This window comes from Larimichthys crocea, chromosome I, assembly GCF_000972845.2.
Source record: "Larimichthys crocea isolate SSNF chromosome I, L_crocea_2.0, whole genome shotgun sequence".
Lineage (NCBI taxonomy): Eukaryota > Metazoa > Chordata > Actinopteri > Sciaenidae > Larimichthys > Larimichthys crocea.
Genome location: NC_040011.1, coordinates 8564344 through 8584891, shown reverse-complemented (window position 1 = coordinate 8584891; position 20548 = coordinate 8564344). Strand labels below are relative to the sequence as shown.

General features: G+C 44.6%; 1 protein-coding gene across 1 annotated transcript in view; it reads right to left on the bottom strand.

Moving 5' to 3' along the window:
- Nucleotides 1–335: 335 nt before the first annotated feature.
- The window catches only part of LOC109138288 (protocadherin-17), an 84951-nt gene continuing 64738 nt past the window's right edge, over nucleotides 336–20548 (bottom strand). The window contains exon 4 of the mRNA XM_027278996.1: nucleotides 336–3669. Within this exon, the coding sequence (XP_027134797.1) occupies nucleotides 3242–3669 (428 nt within the window). The 3' untranslated portion in view covers nucleotides 336–3241. The remainder of the gene's footprint in view (nucleotides 3670–20548) is intronic.

Here is a 20548-nt window from a genome sequence, read left to right as displayed (position 1 = left end):
TACTGGTTTTATTTAACTGTTATTTATACATGTGTGTATATATAGTGTTAAAATAGGATATCGTATAGGTGTATAGTGTTAAAGTTTTGTTTTCTTGCTATCACTTACTATCTCACTTACAGTTTGGAAGCTGCTGTAACAAAAACTCTTTCCCTGCAGGGATTAATAAAGTATTTCTGATTTTGATTACAGTAATTTAAATTTTTGTGCAGACAAATTATGTAATATTTATACAGTATTTTTCTGCTTTCTTAGATTACATACAAATGTCTGTAAAATAACAATAAGTAGATCCAATTAAATATGCGGCTCGTTATGTAAATGTTTATTTTGTATTGCCACTTTATTGGAGGTAATAATTCAGTTAAAATCTGTAAAATAACAGTATTTCTCTGTAAAACTATTGAAGGTGTTTCAAAGTTTAGTTTTTTTACACTGAATATTTGACTTTCATTTTAGTTTGGCAGCTGCTGACAGAGTAAAAACTTTAACTCGTGTTTATTTCAACACTGAGCTGATTGTTACCGTGAACAGGGGAAATAATCCGACTCCACAGGCTGATCTCCGTCTTTGTTTTAAGACTTTCGGACTCAGTGAGACACTAAACATCTTGTTAGAGGTTTTTCTTGCAGCGCTGTCTCGCCGTGCCGTTCCTTTCATCTATCCAGTCTCAGCTGGTGTGCATCACTACAGGTGAACTCTCACATCACCCTCAGCAGCCATTAACACCGAGCTCAGAATGAATGAACTTCCAAACCAGCTCGCTTTTACTGGCGCAAATTACGGGCGGTAATGTGCAGAGCCTCGGGTTGTAATTAGAGTTTCTCTGCTGCGCCGTGTGGAGTGGGTGTTAGTGGACTGAGGCCCGTGCAGGTGTCATTAATCCTGCGTTCCTGTGCGACTGCAGCGCGGCGGGAAGCGGCGCCCACCTCCCCCCGCTGCACGGAGCTAACAGGTTTTAATAAATACTCGTGCTAAACGTCGAACGGCTTGGCCTCACACTGAGGAGGTGGGAGCTAACGAGAGGCGACACTGACCGGAGAGCTCCTCCTTCAAGCTCGAGAACGCAGCGGGGAAACGTTCGGCACGGCGGTGACGGGCGGAGGTGAACCGATACCTGCAGGACTGTCAATGCTCCTGGCAGTGTGAGGCTTTGAAATCCTCACATTGTGTTCATTTGCCTTTTAAATGAGCTGTTGTACGAGCTCCAGCACCGCTACGAATCAGGATGTCGATCTGTTAATCGAGCAAGTTTGAGGTCAAACTGACTGTGGACATTCGTGTTCCCCAGAGGATGAAATACAAGTAAACTGGTGACCCCCGTAATCTTTCTTCTTGTGTAGTTTGATGCTTCTGCTTTAACTCAAGAAATGTCAAACTCCGAACGATGGCTCGACATTTACTGATCACATTCCTGCTCTCCAGAGGATGAAACCTAATGATGGACTAGCTGACCTTCCATCCAGCTCCACCATCACAAATTTTATATTTTTACCTTAACAATGTTCAATATTTTGAGTAAATTAACCACGACTATTCATGCTCCCCAGAGGATGAAGTGAAACCCCTAATCTTTAAGTTCTTTAAGTTTGCCTCTGCTTTAAGGTAAGAAATATCTAAATCAAAGCAAAGGCTTGAGATTTGCTTATCACATTCATGCTCTCCAGAGGATGAACCCATTTGATTGTAATGACCATTCCTGTAGCGTCACATTCAGGACAAACTATAAATTTTTTATCTTGAACTACCTGTAAGAATCAGAGAAAACTGAAGATATTAAGTTGATGACAGAAGTTGATGTGAAACTTTTAACAATTAAACTGTCGCAGGCTCATTTTTTTGTTGATAGACTAATAGGTTTAGTTAACAGAGCTAATGACTAACTTTAAATCTTTAGACTTTCCATTTGACGTGGAAAAGTCAGTTTAGTATCGGAAAAGGAAATTTTCACACTTGAAAATCAAAAATCTTTGCTTCGTTTTCTGTCGGACCAAATGTAACCGTCACACTTTCACGTTTTCATTTTACTACTGACAAGAGCATCAATAACATCATCAGTTTTTGGATTCTCAGCTTTGGCCGATCCACTGACTGACTGACACGTAGATTTCTTGATTTGATATCGTTGCACCTCAAACTGTTTTGTTCCCCTCATGAACCCAAATTCAACCGTGTTGTAAAGTTGAAGAGGAGAGAGAAAAAACTCAAATAATAAAAAGTCTTGTGTGTGTGTGTGTTTGTAACTCGGCACCGTCGGTGATGCTCAAGAGTCCAGGTTTCCTGCAGTGTGACGGCGAACGCCGCGGCATCCTTTTCTCTGTACATGCGAAGGTTTCAGTCCATCAATCCAACGATAACATGAAGATCTCCAGACAGCACGACAGCCACGGATCCACGCTTTTACAGCCACAGCAGTTTCCTCTGTCAATGTTTGTAGTATTTACAGCTCTGTACACTGGAAAGGGAAAAAAAAAGAAAAACCTCTTCACGGCAAGAAAATGAACAGACCTGAAAAAGTTCTCAACAACAACTCCGGAGGTTGGAAAACAGCCGCGTTTCTCCAAACGTCTTACGTTGACGACGAGCTGCTCCTGATAAAAACGAGCCCGGTTGATTTGATGCAACTCGGCCTCAAAAAAGTGTATTTCCCGGAGGCTCCGGAGTCGACAGAGAAAACTCATAAAGAAAAACAAAATCCAAAAAAATAAAAAAATCAGGATAGATAGCATTACACAGTATACTTAAGTAGGATTTACAAGATGTTCTTTTCCTTCGCCCCCCGAAGGTTTTTTCTTTTTCTGTTCCAACACAGCAACATAGCCTAAAGCAACGCACAAAAATCCAACTCAAATACGTGAGTAGCTAAATAGTTTCCCATTAAATTATCACAACGATGTGGTGTAGTTTACATTCCTTCCGCAGCAGCAGGCGCCGCGTGTTTTCTTCAATTGATTTGAATTCATTCTATTTTACATTTGATTGGTTTCTAGAGTAAAAGGGGGGAACGGGTGGCGGCGGTGGCAGTGGACGAGGTGGGCGAGGGTCTAAAGCCTTGTACGGTGGACGCAGTTATAAAAAGGAAGAAGGGGCGTCGGCGCTGCGGCACAGCGAAGTAATAGGCACAGGGGGCGGCAGTGACGCGGGGACAGGACAGGTGGTGTGAGCAGCGACGAGGGATGATGAGGAGTGTAAGGAGGTGGTGGTGGGTTCGGGGCTGGATTTAAGGTGGAGAGCTGCGCCCTCACAGGTAGATCTCCCTCTTGGAGGTCTGGCCGGTCGGAGTGGTGGCCGAGTGGTACTCCACCGCCTGGCTCAGTGGGATCTCCTCTAGCCCACAGTCTTTACCGGACGAGTCTCCACCCCCAGGGTAGGCACTGCTGTAGGGCGTCATGAACCGCATGTTGGCCACTTTGGAACTGCTGCTGCCGCCGCCGCTTCCCGTCCCGCGTTCCTCTGTCGTCATGGGCTTGGGGCTGCCGTTGGCCATCAGCTGCTCCTGCCCGTCCATCTCCTGGTAAGGCACGAAGGTGGAGAGCTTGGGGGCGTTCTTGGACACCTTGCGGTTGGGGGAAGGCTGACCGGGCATCCAGCAGGAGTCGGAGTGGCCGAACTCGGTGCACTCGTGGGTGCAGTTACCGGTCATCGCCACGTCGGGAAGAGGCCTGAGGTCTGGAAAGACAAAGACAAAGAGACAAAGAAAGGATGAGCAACCTCAGAACAACAGCAGAGGAGGAGATGAAGTTCAACCTTTCAAAGATATTGGACTTTATAGTGCGACCTTTCTCGTGTTCCCACTGACAGCACAAAGAATGACGAAGAATCTCTTTTAGCTCTTGTTTGGGCTCCACCAGCTCCTGGTTTCTGGATCAGATTTGGACTCCAGACTGTTTTAGGATATTTTGGTGAAGCAATTTGTTTAATCAACGAGTGTAGAGAAGACAGGTGGATTCTGGGAGTTTTACTGTAGATTTATGATAAAAAATCACGATGCACTTTCTCTTTATTTTAATGCACAACTGTTCATCATTCCTCGTGTCATAATTCTTTATTTCATCTGCTCTCAGAATAATTTTTCAGGTATGAGATCTGCCATGATCTGAAGTGTTTACGTCTTTTTTATTGATATTTATGATGTTTCGTTTCCGTGCGCCGTCTCGTGTACGGAGGCTTGTTTATGCTGCAGTGCCAAATCCCCTTTGAGATAATAAAGTTAAGCGTTAACTGTAAATAGAGCTGTGTATGACAGAAGACAGACTCACAAACATCAGTAAAGATCTCGATGTAAATGTCCCCCAACCAACCCGAGAGTTCAGCTGCATGCAGGCTGCAAGGACGCTAATTAAATCTGTCATTATCCCGTTATCCACACACAGCTCTCCATTTGAAGGAAATTAATTAAAGCTCAGTGTGTATTTTTAAAGTCACTAATAGTTCACAAAGTGCCAGGAACGTCGCTTAATTTGTCGCTGAAAGATGGAAGCCACATATCAAACGGGAGGGTTGCTGAGCGTGAAACAGGATCAGCTGATTTAAAGGAGGGGGGAAAAAAAATAAGAGCACGCTCAGATTCGTTAAAAACGTTAATTATGTTGCACAAACAGCCAATTAAGGCAAAAATAACAACACTGTAACTGCTTTTCTCTCCACTGACATGATGAAAGATGACAGATATAGAGGAATGATTCGTATTGTGAAAGATTAATGTCGTTCGATTGTGATTTTAATGCTGAGACTCTGAGACGGGTGGACAGAAAATGACGGACGGACGGACGCGGGGCTGAGTTCGCATTTAAAAAATCACAGCTTAGAATGTAAAAAGGTCAGAGATGGAAGCAGAAATATCAATGCGTATGCAGAAAGTAACCTTTCTTCTGTGCGTGACATTAGATCATTCTTTGATACCGGAGGCGGAGGAGAAAGAGGAGGAGGAGGAGGTGGAGGAGGGCGGCGGTCCTCCCGAGGAATGGCGCTTATTTCCCAAAATGCTCTCTGCTTCATGCATAATTTAAATTCATTGCCTGCTTCTTTCTTTTTTTTTGCAAAAGGAGCTACAGTCGGCTTTTCTGTCTGTTTGCCGGTTGATGTGTACAGTCTAATCCCGGGGAGTGCTGAGTAGCGACCAGCGCTCCATCCTCCTCCACCCTCCTCCACGTTCTCACGCTCGCCGCTCGCCTTGGATTTCAGTTTCTTAAGCACTTCCCATGCAAAAAGCAAGACGCTTGCAAAAAAATGTTTAAGTCATGTGTGAGTGGCTGCTGAGTTCAGAGCGTCTGTTTAATAAGTGCTTTCTCGCTCTGAACGTCGTGTCAGCAGGAGGCTTATAGAGCGCCGACGCCCTCGGAGCTGCACGGATGAACAAACTCTGAACTCGACTCAACAACACAACAACAGAAAAAAAAAAGACTCAGCAGCCGAGATCAGCCCGACTGCAGCCTGTAGGGAAACTTTGTTAAACAGTAACTAAAACCTCTGACCCGACTTCATTTCTGTAAACGCTGTTTGAAGCTTCTCTCGTCTGATTTCTCTCGTAATCTAACATCTGTGACCTCCCACACTGACCTGTGATCAGGTGAACGGTGTCTCTGTCATTCGTACGTCTGTTCTCACACTATGTAACTTTGGGCTCCGGGTCGGGAGAAGTACGTAACGCTTTACGGCACTAAGTCACACAGCAGCAACTATTTCACTGATTCTGGTGAAACTGGATCATATTTTATGGAGGAAATGTTTTCTGGTTTTCTCTCTGATGTCCTCCGGCTGCTCCGCCCCAACAACCATCAACAACAGGTGTCCTTAACGACCCACAGGTGACCTTAACGACCCACAGGTGTCCTTAACGACCCACAGGTGTCCCTAACGACCCACAGGTGTCCTTACAGATTACAGGCAGCAGAGCCGGTGTCGTGCCAGAACAGGAGCTGTGCAAGCGGGCAATGCAACCGGGCTCAGCAGCTTCTATGGACATGATGGCAGAGGAGAAGAGAGTGAAGAGGACGCTGACGGAGGAAGCTAAGAAGAGAAAAGGAGAGAGTGAGCGAGCAAGAAGCCGCCGGACAAGAGTAAATGTGGGACTGACTTTTAGTGGTTGGTGAGAGTCTGTCTTTTCCAGTTTTCTGTCACTCATGTTACATATTTTTAAAATGAATTTCACCCATCGCACTTGAAGACACCATAATTAAACACATCTCACAGACAGTGGGGTGAATGATGGGGTAAACAGAGGCCACTGAGCATGCTCATTGCACCGTGTTGGTCGTGACCCCCCCGGGTTTTTCCTCTTGTGCCATCATTAGTTTCAGACTCTGACTGAGTTGGAAGTGGTTAAAAAACCATCCACAGAACACATGAAGTGTCACTTCAGCCGCCGCACTTTGTGTCTCCTGAAGACGGGCTCTCTCGTGGACGCCTCTCCACTCTGTTTATGTTTGTCACTTATACGACACTCGTCTTCCTCCGGGGAGCCATCTTTGAACGGGTGATGTTTCCAAGTATAGAGGAGATAAACAGGAAGCTAACCTTCTGTTCAGTCATGATGTGAACAGACTGTTGCTTCAGTTACAGCTGGCCAGCTTTACACCTCATGGTGTACCAAAACTGTACTGAATACAGGTACTTCCCCACTCCTTCACATGCTTTATAGTCATTAATGTGTGATTATGAAAAGTCTGACATGTTTTTCAGCCACAAATCGTCTCTGATTGCTTCCTCTGTCTGTATTAAAGTTGCTGTCGACAGAGCCGATCTCTTCCTGCCGTAGCGTGTGCAGATCTTTCACATTAAAAGCCTTCTCGTGGCTCAAAGGCTCATGAGCGCTCACAGTTCTTCCTGGCACATTTTTTAGATGTGCAACATCTGCAGGTAGAGCGAAGGTTTGCTGACAGTGAAGTAAAAGGATTGGGATTAACTTGTGAATGAAAAGTGTTGCTGTTAAATGTTGCACATTAAAAACACGTCAGGGGAGAAGACACGTCTGAGCACACGGCAGGAAGTCTCAAAGACCAAGACGTGAGGACTGAATGGAAGAAGTACGGCAGTATGACAACAACTCTGCTGTTGTGATGTACAGTGTGAAGAATCTATCAAGACAAGTGTAAATAATTAAACTGTAACAGGACCAGATCAGAAAATACGGACACGTACGAGAGAGCTTTGCTTTGAATTTTGAGTCAGAATCAGTTTTAGTAACAAGGAAATGAATTCTCTTTCAACACATAAACGATGTGATTATGAGTTTTACAATTGTCGAAAATGTCTGACAGGAAGAAGAAACCACGGAAGCTTTGAGGAGTTGACTTGATTCTCAACATTTTAACCTCATTTGTGACATTTTAAACTTTTAATTTATTTCTTCCTGGCAGTAAAACTCTTCTGTAGACATGTCTGACCAAACTTTACTTGGTAAAACTTGGTTTATTTCTGGTGGTGTGGATCAATAAAGACGATCTGATCTTAAAAAACAGGGACAACTATAATTGTGTGATAGTAAAGTTTAATTCTCTCTCCAGCTGAGGAAAATATAAAGGCCACAATTACTAGAATTTACAGTGTGCATATGAATGTCATTAGTTTTTGTATATTTTGGATGGGTACAAACTGGCAGTCCTGCAGAAACACTGACGTGTGGCCGAAAACTCGACAATGACTCATTAAAAAAACAGAGCGAGGTCCAATCAAAGAGTGACCCGGCGTTCAGGCCCTCGCCGCAGAGATCTGTAGCTCTAATCACAGGATTTAGTGCTGAGCTGATAGGGGTCGTGTTTGTCCTAATTAAGCACAAGAACTAATTGGCTCTGGTTTGAGATGGAGCTAATTGGCGGGGGGAAGAGTTTGGGCGGTTGGGGTTGGTTTGTGGCTAAGATGTAACATGTGAGGTTTTGGCTAATAAGGCCTTCCTAAGGTGGCGGTGGACATGAGCGCGTTGCTCGCCTCCAGCCCGAATCATCATCATCAAAGCCCGATGACAAAGCGATGTTTACTGCTGCTGACTCTCATTAGTGGCCGAGCACAAACATCACCACCATCCGCAAGAACTAAACATACAGTCCAGACAGTCCAACATGTTCTCTGCCGTCTTTTTTGGTAACTTGCTGTCCTGTTCAGTTGTTTCTAAAGGCCTCGAGACGTCCGTCTGCACATCAACACTTTGTTCCAGACTGAAATGACTCAACACCTGGTCAGGTGCTGAACTAATTTGATGCTGAACTAATTGATTCATTTGTTTGTTCGTTTTTTTTTTACCTGTTAAAGTTGTAAGGATTGGTGATAATACATCATACGATACCTTTTCTTTCATTTTTGTGGCGTCTCGGCACGCTGGACTTCCAGTTCCGTCAAATACACCATGCTCAACTTCACCACCACTGACTAAATGTAGCTGCAAGTCGCACTGAATCAAAAATCTCAGGGAGGTATCGTTTGACTGGAGAAGTTTCAGGACTTGTGTTGGTATTGTGTTGTTTCGTCAATACCTGTAAGTCATTGAGTACTGATACCCAGTTCAAGTCTAGGGGACTACTGGGACCTCCACAAGCTGGTCTGAGGCCCAACACGGTGTCCCATACCTCTAACTACTTTGTAATCTTTGTATTTTACTCCACTACATACATTCAGACCAGTATTTACATCCATGCTCCATCACAGTTTACTACCAGTGCATGCATGAGGTATTTGTATTTTCAACCCACGACTACACTGCACAGATCTTGTAGAAAACGTTGGTACTGGGTGTAAAACTACGACCTCAGAGTGTGGCAGTACTGTCATCAGCATGTTCATTGGTGGGTGTGATAAACGCTGCAGTCTCATGGGGATGCCGTGAAGGCTTTAAACTGTTCCATTAATCACCAAGAGCTGCGTTGGTCTGTGATTTTCGGGGCTTCTCATCAGTACTTAAGGGCAGTTTGAAAAGTTCTGCGGTAACCCCGGGAGGAGGAAGCGCTATCTCTCCTGCTCTCTCCACAGCACCTTCATGAGGCTCTGCGGCGGCGTTGTCAGAGGGCCGTTACGCTGAATTCAAGGTTGCCTCTATTAGTCAAGGCTATTTAAAATGGAGTAGCCCTCCTGAGTTTTTCCCCCTGTAGCCCTTATCTGCACTCCTGAGTTCTAGTTAACCCCGGGGACCCTCACTCGCCCTGACGGCCTCTCTCTCTGCATAATACACTCCGCTACCTTGGTCACCATTTTCCGGTCAAACTAATTAGATTTCAGAGTCCCCGCTTGGGAAGATGACAGTGGTATGAAATGAAAATAATTTCCAGATGAGTATCTGACATTTTACACTGTCGACTAGAGTAAAGAGCCCAGGCGGATTGGCTCCTTCTCTCCCTTTTTGTTACACCTCCTCCTCCTCTTCTTTTCCACTCCATCACTTCAGTCGGAGAGATATGCTAACTCCTCGTGCTTCCCCTCTCCGCTCAGTCCTGAGTGATAAATGGAAGCGAATGTACACAAAAGAGAGCTCCTCTTTTTTTTATGCTTCTGCTTGAAGTGTTAATGTGTTTAATTACTTTGAAGCTGGGTTTTGTGCTCGTGTGTGTGTGTTGCAGTTAAAGCCGCTGCAAGAAAACCTTCAATTAATGCCTTTTCTCTGTCGATGACAATGCCTCCAATTTATCTTATAGGAACAATAGAGGAGTGAGAGGAGAAGCGCTCAAAGACGTCCAGGAGAAAGCAAACGACATGCTGCGGCAGCTTCCCCCGCCACAATCAGTGCTGACGCCGACAGCCCACACACCAGAGGATACCTTAGTTTTAGAGACGTGGTGCTGACTCTGACTCTGCATGGAGGCTTTAAAACCTCCATGTTGGACAATGAGACACGTCAGGACTATGAAAAAAAAAACAGCAAAGGTGATTGAGGTCAAAACTTGCCAAACATCCTACAGTGGATGCAGAATCAGTTAATAAGAGGAATAGTCTTATGCTGGGTCATTATCGAGCTGATCTTTGTCCGCTGATTTGTTGATTTAGTTTATATGTATTGATTTTTCTATTAACCTCTGGCTTCCTGACCTCGAATGCTGCAGAGTTGTTACTGCCTAAAGGTAAAAAAGATTGGTGATACCAATCGAATGCTTCACTCGATACCTTTTGTTTAGTTTTTGTGGCGTCTCGGCACGCTGCACCTGCCGTGCTCGATTTCACCACCAGCTGCTTGTCAGATTAAAATAAAAGTCTGGGTACAAAAACGATCAAAAAACTTGTACTACTCGTAAAACTTGTGCTGTTTGATTGGAGAAGTTTCAATACTTCCTGGTACAAGATCGTTTCAGTCAATACTTTGAAGGTATACCTCAAAGGAGAACCAATTGAGACCTCCACAAGCGGGCCGATGGCCCAGAATGGTGTCCTATACCTTTAATTACTTTGTAATATATTTGTTTTGACCTCTAACATTACTGTTTGTATTTATGTACCTTTTAAAGGATTGGTGATACCAATCAAATATTTCATTTGGTACCTTCCCTCTGCACAACTCTGTCAAAACACCATGCTCGACTTCACCAATGCTGACTGAATGTAGCTGCTTTAAAAAGAAGATCTGGATACAAACATGATTAATTCATTCATCGTTTGACCAGAGAAGTTTCAGGACTACTCAGTATTGGGTTGTTTTGGTCAGTACCTTAAAGGTATTTAGTACCAATACCTAGTTCAAGTCTAGGACACTTAAAATATCTTGCAGTGTTGTGAGTTATCAAGTTTGGAGAAACTTTGTAAACTTTATAAAAAGCTGTCTACGACAAAGTCTTAATTATTTGTCCCCTCGTTTCTGCGAATATAACACATGAAGATGTTTCTTTCTTTGTATAAAAAATATTGTGTCAGTTTGTCGCGGCGCGTAGGCGACTCTGCGACTACATAAATTATATGTCTTGTTAACAGCAGATCAGCTGCACAGATGAGTGCAACTCACACAGTTACTTCTTACTGTATATCATTCATCTCCCACCTGTGCTGCCTTCATCTTTCACGACGTTCTTGCTGAATAACGCTTCTTTCATGGCACAGAATAGACGTATAATCAGTAATTAGTGGCGTCTCTTTCAGCGTTCTTGCAATGCTCGCTCTGAACAACAACAATCTATTTTTACAAAAGATTTGATGTATTAATCCCTCAATGGGGAATTCTTTTTTTACTCAGGTTTATTACATATAGGACTGAAGTACAGCCGCACACAAACTGAGCTTATAGACTTGCAAGATGTGGAGAGAAGGTTGAAGTGAAGAAAAACTGCACTTCCTCAAAGGTAAACTTGAGGCCGGCTCCATAAAGCTCCTTCAAAAACGGGGAAATCTGTTTGTAGATCCGTGAAGACGTTCCACCTCCAATCCATGAAGCTTCTTCAGTTCTGACTGACTGGTGAGGAGATCCGAGGATCTAGTCTCTGCAGGATCGTAGACCAGGTCATAGTTTCGTTTAGTTCGTTAGTGCTCGTCGAGCTCAGGTGACCTTAACGACTCTGACGACGGTCGTCACAACAACAACAAGCACTAACGAACCAAGCAGAAACTGTGCAGCTAATTTCCCCGTTAATGACAACTGTACTGAGCTGCTCAAATTATATTAAGGAGCGTGGACGCTTTGATTGACGTTACATGAGGCTTGTTTGAGTGACCAGGCTTCATTCAGCCGGCCTCAGCTCCACCCACGACGGTCACGATGAGACCCTGACCACAGATCAGATCACAGTCCATCCTACACCTGTACTGTCATGTGTGCAAGCATCCAATCCCAGAGAGCCATGCTTGAGTTGCATAAATCTCACACAGATGTCAGACAGTAAATGTAATGCAGTACAGTAACCAGGACCTGATTCTGCACCCAGTCCCAGTCCTGGTCTTCTCTTGTATCTTTACTTCTCTGCCTGCTGCAGTGCTCTGCAGGCCGTGCTGTCAGGAGAACACGGTGTTTGAACAAACTGTGCCGTCACTCCTCTCATCAAAACATCTGCTCCTGTTGTTTTTCCACAGGAAGCGTACACAAAGGCGGCGTTGATGTACGTGTCACCGCGGGTGTCACGACACGTCACCGTCGCCGTTTCTCATCTCGAGCATGTTGCCTGTCAACGGCGCGTTAAAACACACTTCAGATGACACGTCGTGTTCTTCCCGACTGTCAGACTCTGAAACACCTGAACTCAAAGGGCCGATCCGCCTTCCCTGCAGAGCACCATGACCTCTGATGATGTTCCCACCAGACATATATATAACAGCAGTGTAGCTGTTTGTACTGAGCAGTGATGTGAGCACACACTGCTGTAAACCTCAATCTGTATTCAGGGTCACACTCCACCTCAAAACAAATCCACAAACACACTCCTGTCTTACAGTGTGTGATGCCTCACTTTACAATGAAACATCTGCAACAGTAAAACACTGAATATAGAGAACGTTAGCAGATAATCAAAGACACGATGGAGGCTGAATTAACTCATTAATATCTCCGTCCGTCTGTTTGTTTGACTGGTTTTCTACAAACTGTCTGCTGCTTTTTAAGGTTTATGCTGCTGAGCTGTGAGAAAAGTGAGAAACCTCGACAGGTACGTGACGCAGATGTTTACGGTCCACACAGGATGAACCTGAAGGACCGGCTCCGGCAGGTCTGACCAACATTTTGGAGGCTGTACGTTTCTCACGTCATACAAACTAAAGTTTATGTTTCAAATCCATGTTGTCTCGTAAAGGTGTCAGAGGCGTAAATATACACGATCAGGCCTGTGGGCTACGAGGGCCCCGTCGAGAGAACAGGCCACCTGAGACTGTTTTCAAAGAGTCTGCTTTAGAAACCATCTGTCAAAACTATAAACCACAATTTCTCAGTTCAGTTAACCCTCTAGACTCCAGCAGATGTCTTGCATGATGTCTAAAAATACAAAATGTATCGACCACGTCGTTTGTCGCAGCAAAACGTTTGTTTTTTTAAGCATGAAGACTTCAGGTGAACTCAGGTGGAAATGTGTCTGACAGTTCTTGTCTTTTGTTTCCTGCTTCTTTCCTTTGTGGTTTTCTGTCTCTCTCTCTGACCCCCCAGTCTGGCTCTGTGTGGAAACCTTGCCGGCTCTAATTAAACTTTGGGCAGATTAGAACTTTGCCTTGTCAGTCTTTATTCATGCTTAAACAAGTTATTACTTTTTGAGAAATTAAATTAGCCGGCAATTAATTAATCGACACAGAGCTGGGAAAGAGGACGAAAGGGGAGGAGGGACGGAGGAAGGAAAGGAAGGGAGGGAGGCGAAGGAGGAGAGGGGGGAGATGTAAGCTGAGGAAAAGAAGAAGAGGAGGAGGAAAGAGAATCGGGTTTGGCACAGAATGAAGGAAAAGGAGGCGCAGATTTATCTTAAAGAAGAAAAATGAGGATTACAGATATTTAAATGTCATCTGTTCTTTCACTAATTAGCAGGAGAGACTGATGAAGATGATCGTTTCTTTCAAATATCAACATTTGATGCAAAACCACCCAGTCCTCCTTCTCCTCCTCCTCCTCCTCCTCCTCGCATAGAGAAGTTACTCGACAGACAACCACTCCTTCGTCCTTCCTCGTTTTCCAAAATCCAAAATGAATTAACCCCCCCGACTGACCAACCGACCAACCAACCGACCAACCAACCGACCAACCAACCTACCGACCAACCGACCAACTAACCAACCAACCAACCAACCAACCAACCAACTAACCAACCAACCAACCAACCAACCAACCAACCAACCAACCTACCGACCAACCAACCAACCAACCAACCAACCAACCAACCTACCGACCAACCGACCAACCAACCAACCAACCGACCAACCAACCAACCGACCAATCAACCGACCAACCAACCTACCGACCGACGACCGACCAACTGACCGACCGACCAACCGCCCGACCGACTGACCAATCAACCAACCAACTAACCGACCGACCAATCAACCAACTAACCGACCAACCAACCGAGCGACCAACCAACCAACCAACCGTCCAACCAACCAACCAACCAACCAACCGACCAACTAACCGACCGACCAACCAACCGACCGACCAACCAACCAACCGTCCAACCAACCATCCAACCAACCGACCAACCGTCCAACCAACCAACCGTCCAACCAACCAACCGACCGACCAACTAACCTACCGACCAACCAACCGACCGACCGACCGACTGACCAACCAACCAACCAACTAACCGACCAACCAACCAACCAACCGACCAACCGACCAACCAAACCAACCAACCAACCAACCGACCAACCAACCAACTAACCGACCAACCAACCAACCGACCACGACAACCAACAACACCCACAGACAGTATTCTGTTTATTCTTATTGTCTTAAAACTGTATACAGTAAAACACTGTAATAGTTAATGGCATATTTTACGGTACTTAACTGTAAAATCTAGAGACATTTTAAAATATGGAATAAAACGGCTCACTCCTGGACCCAGCCTCAAGTGGACGTTTGAGGAACTGCAGTTTTTGGCAACAGTCGACCTGCAATGGTTTATACGAACATACAGATGAAAAGGACTCATACATGCAGAGACACCAAACCTCAGATGGTCAGAGTAAACATGAACACGAACATAAACGTGTCTGGAAATGAGAATCTAACACAACCATCGGTCATTTGTCTCTGTAAACGAGACCAAAAGAAAAAAGAAAACGGATAGGAGCGAGGAGCGCCACGCCGAGGCCGGAGCACCTTCTGCATAAAATGAAAGTGTGCAGAAAGCGAGCAGTGAATTAAAGAGATGCAGATGTGCTGCGGCTGCCAGGATTTGTGTATTCAGGTCAGTTTGTGCATTCAAAACAAACACAAACCGAGTTCCTCGGCATCTTTAATGACCTCCCTCTGTCTGTTTCACGCTTGTATATTCTCTCTTTCACACACACATCGGGGGTTGCACTGGTCAAATATTTATGGCCAGGAGAAGCTGTTGTGTATTGTACTTGATATAGCTTCAGGCACTTTCTCTTGCACTTGCTTTGGTTCGTTTTCAGCCGCCGATCTCAAATACAAAACGCTACAAATAAAAAAAACTTTCTGTTTCGGCTCCGTCTGCGAGGTCCAACCAAAAACATTCCTGCACGCTTAATTAATCATCAGAGTTCTGCTCCTGACTCCTGACCCGGCCCACAGACGCAGTAAACAGGAAGCACAGATGCTGGTCGGACGAGGGGCTGGATGTAAACATAAAGGTCGTGTCGGCGCCGGCGGGCACAGCGGCGTTGCATCACGCTGAGCTTCTGATGAAACAAACGCTCACAGCAGATACAGAGAGAATCTGACACACGGCTCGATTATAGTTTGAAATGTGGAGGAGATCTCCGAGTTCACAAAGAGTCGTGAAGACAGAAGACAGCTCAAAGATTTCATGTCTGCACGGACAGAGTCAGTTTTTACTAAATGTATACAGCGGTCCAGACTCATTAAGAGGATTCATGGATGTTTCTCACATTCAGACATTTTCTAACACACTTGTTTTCTCTTTTGTACTGACCATGTAACCAAGAATCGTAACCTCGACTATTAATGGGCCAACCACAAATAATTTCCCATTTTCCACATTTCTATTAAAGTGCAGGTTACCACGGCAACACAGCTTCTGGTTCCATTAGCGGTTAACTGAGTGGTGAAAGTAACCGGAGCGACGGGTCAAACTGACCACGCACACAGAGTCCACAGGAAGGTGAAAATGGACTTTTAGTCGTCCATGTGGAGACAGAGACAGACTCCATTTCAGAGTTTTGTCTCTACATATTTGTTGAACATAAACATTAAACATGTCGGACATTATCTGGAGTCGTCGTGGTGATGAAGCCGTGAGACGTGATCACGCCTGACGGATAAAACGAGTGTAACAAGCCGCAGATTGTTTGAAAGAAAACAGATTTCCTCCTTTAATGTTTCCGCTGAGACGCGGCGACGTGACTCTCGTGCGAATTGGACTGTCAGAGCGGACGTACGGGCCTGTCAGCGCCGCTTCCCGTGCATCAAACGATCACTAATGTTGGAGGTTTAAAGTGTTCCTGTTTACACCTGTCTCTTGAAGTTAACTCAAGCACTCGCACATCAAACAGGAAGCTGAGACGCCAAACCAAACTCACTGACCCTCCTGCGTGCTCGCTAACGGAGGCGATCAGCCCGACTGTAAATAACTTCAACCTACCGGAAAATAAAAAAATAAAAACCGAAAAGGACAGAATCAGCGTGCAGGTGAAATAAACGCCAAGCAGTCAGTTATTAACAGTGCATTGGAAAAAGAGCACACACACTCACACACACTTGTATTTATACCCCTGTGGAATCGGCCTACTATGAAGGAAAAATTCAATTATCCTACAAAAGTGAATAAATTTGCAGCGTCGCAGCCTGTGGCTGTAGCTGCCATCTCCCAGGATGCATTTGGAGAGCGGAGGGAGGAGGCATATTAATGGGACGTTGCAATCTTTTAAGTCTGTCACAGTGGAAACGCGCTCGCTCCTTTACATTCAGCAGAGTGTGTGAGTGTGTGTGAAAGCTGTGGCGATAAAAGAGGAACGAGCACGACGAGCTGCTGATGTTCCAGTTTGAACGACGGACTGTTTGTGTTCCAGAAGAAAAGAAAGAAAAAAAACCCACTAAAAACTGACTGAGTTTAACTTCGACACCAACTAAAATCCAGATTAACTGATTAAATGTTGAAGTTTCTGATAAATGTGAATAAATAAACTGCAGGGTCCACAGCATTCAACCTATCGGCAGCAGTGGACGGGTTGCTATGGTCCGGATTCACTCCAGTTCTATGAGTATGTGCATCAGTCTATTGTTTCTTATTAAAACAAAAGAAGAGTGTCTTAATTAGTCAAATTAATTCACATATCACAGCATTGTTGAAAACAGGTCCACAACACATTCTGGGTCTGTCAGTATTTGATGCCAGCTCTGCAGGCTGCAGTGTGTGCTGCTCACTGCTGGACTGGTTCTGCTCGGTCACTGGAAGGAAGACGCTGATGCAGTGCAGCACACACTTGGTGTTTCCTACTGTATCGTTATTTACAGGTTTAATGTGTTAAATCAACATTTTTTTCATCAACTTGACAGGAAAGTGTCGACACGTTAGATGTTGCTGTGAGTCGCCGTCATCCATCAGCTCGTATATTTCTGTTTATTTCTGTCGCTCATCGTTTCTGTCTTTTTTTCACGACTCTGAACTGATTGTGTGTTCGCCGCAATCCGCTTCCTGTTTGATCCGACAGTAACGGTCCTACCTGCGGCTGATTGATGCGTTCTCATATTGCTCGCTCGCTCGAGTGACGCCGCCGCGAGACAGATTGATGCCGACACGTATGACCAACAAGAAAACAACATGTGACAGGCGTGTTGAGGAGGAGCGCACCGGGAACATGATGCTGTGTTTAGGAGGAATCAGCTTGATCCCGGGGGAAATATAAACCTGTTTATGCCACGGCACTGTTTCTGTCGTAATGTGTGCAAAAAGCAACAAAAGTTTAAAGAATGATCACTTCTTAATCTCTCTGTGTCTTTAAATCATCCTGAAATTAGATGAACTTCTGTTTCAGCTTTAATCTGACAAACATTGGACAAAAATAAGGAACCGAAATCATAAAAACTGGAACGTAGGATGAGAAGATTCACGCACTGGAAGCAGAGCGAGGAACATAATAAATTATAACTACCCTCCAGTTTTTATGTTTACTCATAAATTCAGACGACACCAGAGATTTACATCAGAACACATCCTTATTTCAACAGTGATATTTCCCCATTCCTCACGCTGAAAGAAAGAAGGCGGCTCTGAGGACTCTCAAACGTCTTGAAAAAGAGGCTGAAACTGTGCAGAGATAATTTGACTGAGGAGAAAAGAACACGAGGAAGCTGCAGATAAACTTCCCTGTCAGGCTTTGTGTCATTTCCTACAGTGAGATGAACTTTTTTTTTTTTAATAGAGGAAATAAAGTGTGACAGACGTTTTTTTTTTTTTCTCCCTGCTGAAAAATCTAAAAGTTAAAAAAGTCCTCAAACACAAGTCGAGTCCGTCACTGTGCATCGAGGCTGCAGCTCTCCGGAGGAAAAAAACTGCTTCACCAACTTAAACTTCATGTTGGAAGGAAAACTGGTTCAGTGCAACGATACAGCTGGTGAGAGATGGAGCAGCTACGCCACAGCTACACGATGAAGAAGTAAAGTTTCTGTTCACCTTTCCAGAAGTCTTTGTAGCCACAGACAAAAGTCAGACGTTGAAATACAGGCAGAGATAAATAACAAAGAAAGAACTGGAAGAAAGAGCCAAAACTTTAAATCGGCAGTCCAGATCGCAGCCAACAAAAGACCTGATGGAGGTTTTAGAGACCTGAAGGTGACGTAGGGCAGCAGGAGAGCATGCAGAGGTCTGAAAGATGACGGGGCGACGGTGTAAAGAAAAGATCAGAGTCTAACTAAAAAACGAGAAACCTTGTGTCAGGGATGAACATCCATTTTCTCTAACCGTTTATCCTCATCAGGGTCACAGCGGGTTGGAGCCTCTCCCAGCTTCCTGGACAAGTCGCCAGTTCATCACAGGACACAGAGACAAACAACCACTCGCACCTACGGGGCAATCCAGAGTCAACAGTTAACCTGTTCAGGTCATATCTTTGGACTGTGGGAGAAAACCGGAGTACTCGGAGAGAACAGGCAAACTCCACACCACCACTGTGCTGTCACATCGAGCAACTGCCAAAGACAATGCAAATAAATGCTGGTTTCTATCGACTATATGTCAGATTAAATCACAATCCAACACCTCAGACCCTTCAGGGTCAAGAATAAAGTTTAAACCTTAAATTTCTGGGATGTTTTGAGGGTAAACGCTGATGCCGTCTGCATAACGATGATAAAATATGCATCGTATTAGCAGGCAAACAAAAAAAGGATGAAGGTAAAACCACGAGCTGCCCACGTCTCTCCAACAATAGAGGTCAAACTGAACTGTCCTGCATCGACGCCACAAAGCAGAAATCCTTCAACTGCATCACGTTGAAAGTGTTTTTGATAGAAACTAAACTAAAACTCAGTTTCTTTATTTGCACCGTTCAGGGTCTTCGAGCGGCGCAACCTCACCGACTGAAAAAGTAAATAATAAAAACTGATTTTTTTTCCTGATTAAAACCAAAAGTCTGACGCTCGGCTTCACTCTGACCTCTTTTCTTTTGATGCTGGAGCTCATTAAATGACAAAATGATGCCAAAAGAAAACCTTTTCAATTCCACCTCCGAACGACTGAACAATGACGACCACGAGCGTCCTCCATCCTTCCCTCCTTTCCTCTCTGCACATTTACTTCTCCTTCCTTTTGTCTTTATCTTTTCTTTCCTCCATCTTTCTGAAAACCTTTTTTCTACCTGCATCCCTCCATCTCTCTCGATGTCCCACCAGTCTTTGTTCTTCCTCTCTGTAGCATCTACAGCCAGCAGGGGAAGGCAGAAGGACCAGACCTGCTGAGATCAAAGTTTGCCCATTCTTTATGTGAGTGTGTTGAAAAAACAATAGAGACAGGTGGAGAGAGGAGAGAGTCTACCTGCTCTTTCTGTTTCTACAGTACAAACGCTGCAGAGCTCAGGCCATCATGGGATGGAAAATATAAATCACATTCATCATTACTGAAACAGATACTGAAAAACTGCTCGGCTGTCCACGTTCAAACAAAACAGAATATGAACCGAGGCAGATTTGAATAATAAAACCACAAACTGGAGGCCTTGGTGAGGCGTCTGTTGGAAGAACAAAATCTGATATTTTGTGCCTCAATAATTGAAATTTATACAAAGCAGTACTCAGGGACAAAACCGCCGAGGCTAGAGGCTAAAAGAAATGACAATTTATATTTATTTTCTGGCTTGTCTTTTGAAGAGATAATTATATATTTGGAATGGAAGTTGATTGCTCTTTTGTCACATTATAACTGGGCAAAATCCTCGTTACACTCCAGCAGGCAGACGATGAACCACACTTTAAAATATTGGCTCCAAGCATGGAGGACTGGACTGCAAGTGTAGCTTCACCTTTAGACGTGTTGGCATACGGTAAATAACTCTAATCGATGACTGTAGGAAGTTCATCACAGTTTCGAGGTAATGATCAGAGTTCAGCAGACTGTGTGAATCACTGCAAACGAACTGACGGAGACCGACTGACGGAGACCGACTGACGGAGACCGACTGACGGAGACCGACAAACACATGAATGAAGGGGAGCCGATGGTTTCTACATGTGTGGTTCCCACCTGCCTGATGTTTGTTGTTGTTGCCGCTCGTAGATTTAACGTCCGATACAACACGATTAAAAACTGAACTGATGATTTATGAATCAATAATTAGATTTTAAACATCAGTGCACGTTCTCGATCAGGTTCAGCCTCAGGCGCTCTGCCGACCTTTGACCTCAGCGTGGTCGCTCAGAGACGTGTGTGTGTGTGTGTGTGTGTGTGTGACGGGGTTAGCTGTAGCCTGAAGCAGAGAATCACAGCCGCCTCCCCTGAGTCTTTCTTTGCCACTCTCTCTTTTCGTTCCCTTGCCT